The sequence below is a fragment of the Colletotrichum jinshuiense genome, chromosome 1 (assembly GCF_051148585.1).
Source record: "Colletotrichum jinshuiense chromosome 1, complete sequence".
NCBI classification, from domain to species: Eukaryota; Fungi; Ascomycota; class Sordariomycetes; order Glomerellales; family Glomerellaceae; genus Colletotrichum; species Colletotrichum jinshuiense.
In genome coordinates this window covers 1,470,924-1,480,964 of record NC_139302.1, presented here as the reverse complement: position 1 = coordinate 1,480,964, position 10,041 = coordinate 1,470,924, and the positions used below count along the sequence as shown (strand labels likewise).

Here is a 10,041-nt window from a genome sequence, read left to right as displayed (position 1 = left end):
ATGGAGCCTGGCAGGGCCAACTACCCGCCTCCGGACTGGGTCCCGGACTGGCTGCCCACCCCCGCACCCTTCGAGCTGGCAACTAGAGCCCCACCGCCGGCCCCGAGCTCGACCACGCTCATCAGATCCTCGGGGGACACTCAGGACCCTCCTCGAAGCAATGGCAGTGCGTCACATGGCCAGGACGCGGGCGGGGGCTTCGTCGAGAGGCCCCGGGTGGAGATCCTGGTCAAGCCGGAACCCGACAGGACCGTCAAGCGGAGCTTGAAGGGGATACATCTCTTTGTAAGTGAACCTGCCCCCCTTTCGGGCCGGAATCGCCGTGATAACACCCGCACAGATGATCACGATCAACGGGACACTGGGGACGGGCCTGTACTGGCGGAGCGGCCAGATCCTCGAGCTCGGCGGGCCCCTGGCGGTGCTCCTCTCCTTCGTCCTCGTCGGCCTGCTAGCGTGGGCCGTCATGCAGTGCGTCACGGAGCTGCTGTGCATCTGGCCGGTCCCCGGCGCGCTGTCCGTCTACGTCAGCACCTTTGTTGACCACGAGCTGGGGATCGCCGTCGGCGTGGCTTATTGGTTCGTTGCCCCCGCGGCCCATGTGGTGCTAGGAATAGGGAGGGCTCACTGGATGCAGGTTCACGTACTCGGTCTCCTTCGCGGCCCTCATCGCGACCAGCTCCGCCCTGATGAACTTCTGGATCGACCAGGACAACCAGGGCCTGTCGGTGGGGGTGGTGTACGTCCTGATACCCGTCATCATGGTCGTCGTGAACGCATTCGGGATCGAGGTACGGCGGCTGCGGTGTTGCGGCGTGCGAATCTGCTAACCGTCTGGAAAAGGTCTACGCCTGGATAGAAGTGGCCACGGGAGCCATCAAGATAAGCTTCCTGGCGGTCATCGTGGTGACGCTGATTGCCGTCACCTCCAAAGGTATGGTGTCTGTGCCGTCTGGTAAACGCGGTGTCGCTGACAAATAACACAAGCCCCCGACGGCCCTATTCCGAGTGAGTGAATCCTCGTGCCCCGGGCGGTGGGTGCATTCTGCTGACGCCCTGCAGTCTTCCGAGACCCCTTCAAGTTCGACGGCGACGCGGCCCCCGACTGGGGCGCGGCCCTGCTGTAAGCCAAAAAGAACCGTGAAATAAACCAAGTCCGAGACCCCTAAACTGACCCGCAACGTACTCGCCAGCATGTCTCTCTCGATCTCCGCCTTCGCCTACGTCGGCGTCGAGATCGTCGCCGCCTCGGCCCTGGAGGCCAAGTGGCCAAAGACGAAGCGGCAGGGCGGGCCGGCCCAGGCGTCCAGCCCGGAGACGCTGATCGGCGGCACGGTCAAGTTCTCGGCCATCTACCTGTCGGTGCTCGTGGGCGTCGCGTACACGCTGAGCGGGATGCTCGTGGCCCTCAACATCGAGAAGGAGGACTGCGCGCTGCCGCGGCTCAGCTGGGTCAACCAGACGCGGCCGTGCCCGGCCACCGAGACGTCGTCGGCGTTTGTCGTCATCGCCGGGCGCTCCGGCGTCTTCCGCCTCGACCACGTCTTCAACGTCTTCCTCATCTTCACGGCGCTGACGTGCGCAAACACCAACCTCTACGTCGCGTCCAGGAGCCTGTTCGGGCTCACCAGCCGGCTCGACGGCGGCGCCGGCCAGTCGTGGGTGCTGCGGGCCCTGGCGTGGTTCGGGAGGACCAACAACCGCAAGGTGCCGCTGCGGGCCATGGTCTTCTCCGCGCTCGCCTTCTGGTGGGTGCCCTTCTTGCAGATCTCGGGGGGCACCAGCACCAGCACGCCGATCGGCATGGTGCGCCGCTTCTCCTTGCTCCATCCCCGGTTTTCGTGGCTGACGTCGTCCAGTTCATCGAGATCCTGGCCCAGATGGGCTCCGCCGGCGTGGTCATCGTGTGGGCCTGCCAGTGCCTGGCGTTCATAAGGTACTATCACTGGTGAGGAGGGCCTTTTCTCGTCGCGGTCGGCGTTTCGCTTACCCGGACATAGCATCGACAAGCACCGGTACGCCCTGGAAGGCCGCAGGATCGGCCAGGTCCAGCGGCAGAGCCACGACTACCCCTACCGCAGCCACGGGCAGCCGCTGCTGGCCTACGTGGCGCTGGTCAGCTGCGTCTTCCTGCTGTTCGTGTGCAACGGCGCCGCCCTGTGGAAAACGTTCAACATCCTGCCGTTCCTCTCGGCGTATCTTGCTGTAAGCCAATCCCCCGTGGTGCCTGCAAGCACGACCCGTTGACTGATTCGGCTTCCCGCCGCAGATCTTCGTCTTCTTCGCGCTGTGGGTCGGCCTCAAGCTGTTCAGGGGCGCAAAGTGGTCGTTGGCGGATCTCTCGGACGCGGAGAGGGTGGTCAGGGTGATCAGGCACCTGCACGAGCTGCGCGCGGGTACAACGTAGAGTGCCGCTGGAAATACCGTGTTTGGTATCGGCGATAGAAATCTATATACATTTGCGAACCCAGCTAGGTATTCAAGGGGTCTTGTGGTGGTGTGTGCTGCTGCGCCAGAAAACCGCTCCAGCTGCGACTACCTCGATGTGACAGTGTTGACGCTTACCCAACCTACACTGAGACCTTCTCCCACTCCGTCAATAAAACACCAAAGCCGCACAGCGCCCGGCGGAATTTTGGTGTGGCAACCCCACGACGGACGCACCGTATGCTTGCCAATAGCCTACTAGAACATGTTTGCTGTGTTTGCTCCCATCTGGTATGTCCCGCCCTGCGAACACATCAATGACCTACAGGAACAGCTAGTTACGCTGCATCGCCTCAGCAGGGCAATACATTTTCAATCACCTTGGTTGGAGTTGGACTCAGCGCCACGGCCAATACATACCAAGACCTCACACGGACGGGCCAGTAGAACACCTCAATCATCAGTCACTGGACAACCCACGATTATATATGCGGAAAAGGGTATCTTTTGTTTCGAAAGCATCGCTATTCCAACGCCTCGTGCTGTCATGGCCTCACGCCTGATAACTTTTTGGACTTGTCGCCATTCCTTCAAACCTCGCATAAAACCAGTCTCCGTTGCAATGCCCGGGCTTAAAAGCACGCCGCGACCTTGGGATATCGTGAACAATTTATCCCTCGTCAAAATCCAAGCGCCTTACAATGCAAATGCTAATATCACAGCCTTTGGCTCCCGACTTGTCGCGCCAGGGAGAAACTCCCTTTCGTCGGGTTCCAACCATCCTCCCAATCTTAGCCACTCTCCTCGCAGCCGCTGCTGTAACCACTCTCGGCCCCACCAGCCGTGGCAACCGAACTGCCCGAAGCCACCGGAAGCTCGGCACTCAGGCTCTTGCTGCGGCCTCTGGCCGTCCCGGCGGCAGCAACGGCGCTGCTGCTTGCTGCCCGGCGGACTTGGCCCGGCAGGGCGGGTATTTGGATCTCCGCGCCGCTGTCTTCGTCCTCGGGTCCGTCAGCCGGCTCATCCCCGTTGTCCGGCTCAATATCCTCTTCGTCTCCACTCGACATTTCCGCGTCGTCGGGGTACTGGTTTCCAGACACATGCGGGAAGGCCCGGAGGGGTGCGGGCTGGGGTCGTGGGACACCTGCCAGGCTTGTCTCCTCTTCGTCGTCCTCCTCCTCGTCCGAAGTCTCCGAGTCGCTATCAAAAGCAAAGTACATGCCCGGGGGAGGCAGTGGCGTGGGGTTCAACCTCTTGATGGACCCCGATGTGTATTCGATGTTGACGGGGGACTGAGCCTTGGGCCTGGACTGTGGGGCCGCGGGCTGCGACGACGACCTCAGCGGCGACGTAATCCTGTGAACCATGTCGGAAACGTCGGCGGGGTCGAGTTTGCACGGGCCAGAGGGGACGGATTCCGTCTTGGGTCTCTTCGTGGTGGCAATAACCACGAAATGGTCGTCCGGGATGACACCGCCGAGGCCAGAGGCATCCAGCCTGCTCGTCGGAGAGCCTTGCGGGCGGCTGGACCAAGAGAAGTCGGCGTCAATGTCCGCTTCGCCCCCGTCGGAACCCGCCTCCGTCTCGACTGCCACGCTGGGGGCCTTGGCGCCGTCGGTCAATGGTCGGTAGGGTAGCACGGACCCCGACGCCGTGCGGTGCAACGCCTCGGATGTCGAGATTTGCGCGCCCGACGACTGCTGTTCCTGTCCGGTCGATGTCATGTAGGACGAGGGAGAGGCGTCGCCGGGATCGCCAGAGAGGTCCATGCAGAAGGGAGCGCCGCTGTAGTAGATGATGGCCCCGTCCAACCGCCGCTTCTTGCGCCCGGAAGCCGATCCGCTGTATCCCCACCGCGACTCTCCGTTGTAGCTGTCTTCGCCGGCCCCGAACGATGAGCGGTCGTCGAGGGACGTCTGTTCCGCGGAAGACGACTGGTGCGGGAACAGTGGCATGTAGTGAAAGCTGTGGGCAGCCGAGAGCTGCCGGTCCAGCCTCACGCCGTCTGCCAGGGACTTGCCCATGGAGCCCGAATACAGTCCGGATTTGGACTGGCGGCGCTTGCGTTTCTTCCTCTGCCCGTCTGCGGCTTCGCTCTCCTCCGACTCGCCGGATTGACTGACTTGGGAGGCTTCTACCGAGCTGTCGCTGCTGAATTTAGTTCCTTCCGTCCCGCCACGCCATCTGATTTTGCGGCCGTCGGGCGACAGCTGGAACTTTGTGCTCTTTTCGGACACGGCGCTGCGGATGTAGTCGGGCGCGACATTGAGCATGTGGAGCTGGGCCATGTTGCAGAGCAGATTCAGATAGACCCAGCCCTCGGCGTCCGGAGACACGTCGTGGTGAGTCGCCAGGCCCGTCAAGTAGGGCGGGGCTAGACCGAGGTGGCGGATGTAGTCCATGTTCGCGGTCGGGTTTTGAAGGCGGTCCGGGTCGAGGTCGAGCGGCCTTGTGGGGCGCTGTTCCGGAAGCGACGCGTCCGGAGGTGACGTGCTGGCACCTCTGGTAGCCGCGGAACTGCCGCCGGAGTCCGGCATATCTCCATTCGAGTTGGAAGTTGAATTGTGATTTTTCGCATTGGGTTTCTTACCTTCCGATTCGAGAATCAGCGCCTCGCGCGATGGCTCGGCCTCTGTTGCGAGGACGTTGGGCGGGCCGTGGTCCGTGGTGGTGTTGCCGGTCGCCGGCTCCACCATGTGGGGTGCGTACGAAGCAATGTACGCGGCGGACTTGGGCTGGGTGCGGGTCAAGGTCCGGCCGCTGATTCTCCCCGTGAATATTTGCTCCAGCCGGCGGACAATCAGCTTCTTCCTGTCCCTGTCCGTCATGACCATGTGGCGTGGGTACAGTCCCTCGGGAATATCCTTCAGGTAACTCTCCACCTTTTGCTCCGACGATTTTGCCCTCGAGCTGGCCGAGGGGCGCGCGAGGGACGTACCCGAGGAGTTGGCGCCGATCGACATCGATGCGTAGGCCGAATCAACCGGTCTCGAGTGGGAGCCCGACGACGACGATTCGTGTTTGGATGCCGAACCCGAGCCGGACTCCAAACGGGTTGCATGCCTAGACTTCTTGCGTGCAGACGAGGCGTCGGCACTGGGGGTGGTGCTCTCCAGCCCAGAGGCGAAATCACGGAGGGTGTTTTCCAACTCTCTCTTCTTGCGTTTCGGAAGCCCGTGGACCTTGATCTCGAACAGCTTGTCCCTCTTCATCATTTCGGGCCCGCGCTGCTTGTAGCGCTTCAGCTCGTCCTTGAGCCGCTTGATCTCGACCGTCAGGTCGTCGATGACGCTCCGGTAATCGTCGGCGCTGCTGCTTTGGGTGGCAGTCGCCTTGAGGGTGGCGGGCACTGGGGGCCGCAGGTGCATGGGATAGCCCGTCGGCTTCGGCCCTTCCTCGTTGGAAGAGTCGCTTTCCTTTTGGAAGAATGGAGGGTCGACTGGCGGCAGTGTTAGCATGCGTACAGTGGGCCGTGCGCTCCGGTTCCCTTACCATCCATGGCGTGACCGTACAGGGCGGTCGGGTTGTCATTGTTCTGGTCGAACCATTGTTTGGGGTCGCTGGGGCCGGTGTTGTGGCTCTCGTCGGATGACTGTCTTTGAGGCGAAGGCGAGCTTGTGGCATTGGCCGCCGCCGCCGCCCTTTCGCTCGCTTCGCGAGCCAGGCGGTGGTGATGAAGCGTTATCGAGTGTTCGGGTGACGCACGGCGCGGCAGAGGATGGCCCTTCGGCGACGTCGGCGGCTGCGCACCGTGCGATGTGTGCTGAGCGTCGGCCATGATGGCTGCATATAGACGATGTCTGGCCACGTCGGGGTGTTGTGTTTCGGAGTAGGGGTTGCTGTATGAACCGCGAAGATTGCGGTCCGAGGTTGGCGGGCTCTTGGTTGCCGTCGTGTTAGCCGTTGTGCCGGTATGTTGAGTGTTGTCGTGGTTGAATATGAAAGGGTGGAGATGTTCCAAGGCGTAAGTGGTCCTGCTGCTGAATCGACGACTAGTCAGTATGTAAGCTTCAATTAAAGTGTATGCCCATATATGTTTGCGAGGTGGGAGGTCGTATACGTCGAGCGTGGACGCGGGCTGTGATTGGCTGAGGCATCGATCGATCGATCGAGAGGTCGGGAGGTATGACGAAAGCCTCCGTTGAAGTTGACACTGTGAGAGGGTACAGGGCACCTACAATAACAGCAAGACAACAAATGCGCCACAGAACGACTGCAGACTCGACTGGGGATGCTGAGGAATCAGATGTCTCTGATTCTGGGACTTTTTGATAGCCTGGCTGGGCCTTTTCCGTGCGGGTGCTGAACTTGGTGGCCGATAACACCGGTGGTGGGCGAAGCTTTCTTCGGCGCGCGGGGGAGCAGACAATCCGGGCGAGGCGGTTGATGTGAGCGCTGCAGGTCTACTGGTCGGTCGGTCGGTCAGTCGTCGCGACAGCGGTCGACACAGGTTGTTTCGCGGCGAGGTAGTACGGGTGTTTGTTATGTAGGCGTTGTGTGGGTATCACGGTGGGGTTGAAGATTGAAAGAAATCGTCTCCGCCGTCCGGTGTGAGCCAAGATCAAAGAGAGGGCACGCTCGCGCCTCGCGAGGTGCCGGGAGATGTGGCAACCCAAATGGCGTCGGCTACGGGACCAGGACAGAGGGAAGTATTCAGCCTGGAGCTCTGGAGGGCGCGAAAGAAGCGGGCGACGAAGGAAACGGGTACAATTACGGCGATCAAGCTGATTTGGGTGGATTCCGGCCGTTGCGTCGTGGTTTGCGTGGTGGTATACCCGTGTGCTTGGGGAAAGAACGCAAGGCACAGGATGGGGGACGCAGAAGCCAATGCGGATTATTGGACTTCTAAGCTGAACAGTAGAAGTGCTGGCTGGTGTGAAGCATTTAGCTGGGAAAACGTGAGAGGGCCAGCTCTGGTCAGCGGCATGAGATGGGAGCAGGTCTCCACGCCCCCTCCGTCGACGAGCAAAATCGGCCAGCACAGGGCCAATCTGCGTTGGGCCGGGAGACTGGTCGTAGGCCGTAAAGCCTCCTTGGGGCCAGGACGGACGGCACACCCCTCCGGGGGGGGCATCGACGATTTCAATCAGGAGGGGGGCTAATGGCAAGGGCACCACGGCAACACTCTCGCGCGCCCTGTAGCCCTCGGTTTGGCGGGTGGGAGGGACGTGAAGGCCAAAGGTTGCGAAACGTTTCGTGAGGTCTGGCCAGCTCCCCACGCGCAGGTGGCAGGTGTGGCCCCACAGCAGCTCGAAAGCTGCTTGGTCTGATCTCCAGGTCCTGGCAGGGTTCTGAGGATCGAGAGTCAATCGAAAGGCGAGCGGAGCGCCTCGCTCGGGGGGCGTGAATATGTAAAGGAGGGGGCGTGTGCTGGGGGCCATGGGCGGGCCCGTGTCTGCAGGGCAGCAGCGAGCGATGGACGCACCTAGGCCCTTGGGTGCTTGGGAAGGAGATGACCCAGGCTACCTTCCATTCGTTGAATCGAGAATCGACAGTCCGAGACCAGACCTTCCTTCCTTGCCCCCTTCCTCGCCGTGGATAAGGTAACCTACAGTCTGCAATCGCCCTCAGAACACCTGGCCGTCGACATGTCACGTGCATTCCTCAAGTCCGATCACCGATGACAGTTGCCAAGTTCGTGAAGAAAGCCCTACCTTACCCCCCGGCATGGTCCCCTACCGCGGTACGTACTCTGGTCTCCCAGACCCTTGTCCGCCTGGTTGAGCGACTCCCCCACGCGTCCCCGGCCCTTCCACCGCCGTTGCTCGACGCTCGACTCGAGAGTTCGGCCAAACCATGATATCTCGCTGAAGAATCCGAGGAGCCAATCATCGGTTGGCTGCCGCCCCTGTCGCTGTCCTTTCCCGGCAGTTGAGGCCGTCGCCCATGCACGCCAGAACCGAGAACAGGTCGTTTTCTGCGCAACTCCCACCGTCTACTGACAATCGACGAGTCTTGATCCCACACCCAACGTTCCCGTGACCCGCGAACAAGCAAGCCGACGAGTGTTGAATGAACCACAGCACCTGCTCACTCAGCACGCATTTGCTAATGCCAACAGGAGTTCCTGTGCATGTAAGCAGCACTCCGGTCCGATGTTGCACGCGTCCACCACCATTCGTCGGCGGATAATCCCCGAATCCGGGGCCAACGGCGTGCAGCCAATCCTCGAGCACCACACGGGCCACAGGCCGGCCAGTCATGTCTAGGCGAATCCGCAGGCTCGTGAGCCCGCGATCTCGTTTTTGCCGTGTCATCGACAAAGCCACGGCCTCGGGCGCCCACCGACCTGCCGGCTACAGCATTATTACCTGACGATTTCCTCTCCATTGCTCAAATCCAAATCAGCTCATAACCACGGCGCGAACCCACACGCCCTGCCCTACCCTGCCCTCCTATGCCATCGCCGATGAGACCGAGTTGAACACTTTTTTTTTTCTTTTCATTTTCCCTCTCTATGGAATTCCCCAAGGTGGCATGGCTTCGACCCGCGAAGACAAGCACCCTTTGCCCACTGTGCAAGTCGACGCTTCCGAACGAAACGGCTCGCAACTCAGCATCGGCCCAGCGCTGCAGGTGCCCTCTCATCATCCCGAAAAGGGCCAAACGGGGCTTTTTCTGCGTCCAGCAGCTGTCAATATTCCCTCGTCTATTTTTCTTGGTACACCCCTAGACCCCTAGAACCCTTTAACCTCCATTTCCCGTCGGGCCAGGTTCACAGGACTCCCTGGGCCAGTTAGCGTCTACGGAGGCTGTTCCGGGTCCACCTGGGCGCGCATTGCCCCTCCTCATTCGTCAGTTCCGCTCCTCTATTTTGTCATCGTACTTGATCGGCAGGCCACCCCTTGCACGCGGATACGTCACTGTCTGACTGTTCACCTCTCCAAGAAGGGGGACGCTTCTGGCCTCGTGTCGGAGCGCGCCATCTTTCGTCGCCACCCCGCTCCCGACTGGCCTGACCAGAACTTGGGCGCCGAACATCATTTTCTGTTTCAGTACCGGTAACCCGCACCACCCATGCCATTCAGGTACGGGCGGCGCTGCTGTTCAGTTGCTGCATTTTTAGGGGTCCAGCGGCCAGGAGTTTCGTCGACTTTCCACGCCGTGCGGCGGTGTCGAGAACCAAGGCACGCCCGCATTGGGGCTGGGCGCCCCCTAGCCCTCGCCTGCCCAACTCGTCGGCACAGCCTCGGGTTCTGACGTCAGTGACGAAAGGCACCTTTGCCAAACACATGGCGGTGTGTCGTTGACATGCGAGCAGTCAAATCGCGGTCGGCTGGAAGGGAACCCGGGCCAAACCCTCGGTGGCTTTGAACCGTCAGGTCGGGCGTTGCCGAAGAAAAAGGAACGAACGGCCCGCCGTTTGGAGGGGCCCGCTTCGGCGCTCCGTCTGAGAGACCGGGCGCCGGCCTTCCGGGGACGTTTCTCGCAGTGTTGATGGCCCGGCCAATCAACAACCACCTGGCGCTAGGCGACTCCGATTAAGGTTCGCCCCTCGATCTCGGCGAGCCGCATAGTTAGCGTGGATCAGAGGCAAACAGGACCCTTCCTGCAGGCCGTCGCCGCGCTCACGCTGCATTCCCTGGGCTGGCCTGATCACCACCACAGCCACGG

The 10,041-nt window shown here is 61.3% G+C and overlaps 2 protein-coding genes across 2 annotated transcripts; one reads left to right on the top strand and one right to left on the bottom strand.

Annotated features, from left to right (window-relative positions):
- Nucleotides 1-2,407, top strand: EsH8_I_000399 (amino acid permease-domain-containing protein; the record flags this gene model as incomplete). Its single annotated transcript, XM_083267812.1, has 10 exons — nt 1-285; nt 341-579; nt 638-791; nt 844-934; nt 988-1,008; nt 1,063-1,123; nt 1,194-1,806; nt 1,860-1,948; nt 2,001-2,205; nt 2,270-2,407. The coding sequence occupies 10 exons, from the start codon at nt 1-3 to the stop codon at nt 2,405-2,407; spliced, it is 1,896 nt and encodes a 631-aa protein (XP_083118250.1).
- Nucleotides 2,408-3,218: 811 nt separating this feature from the next.
- Nucleotides 3,219-6,205, bottom strand: EsH8_I_000398 (frequency clock protein; the record flags this gene model as incomplete). The annotated part of the gene is made up of 2 exons (XM_083267811.1): nt 3,219-5,866; nt 5,920-6,205. 2 exons carry the CDS (start codon nt 6,203-6,205, stop codon nt 3,219-3,221), a joined length of 2,934 nt encoding a protein of 977 aa, XP_083118249.1.
- Nucleotides 6,206-10,041: the final 3,836 nt, after the last annotated feature.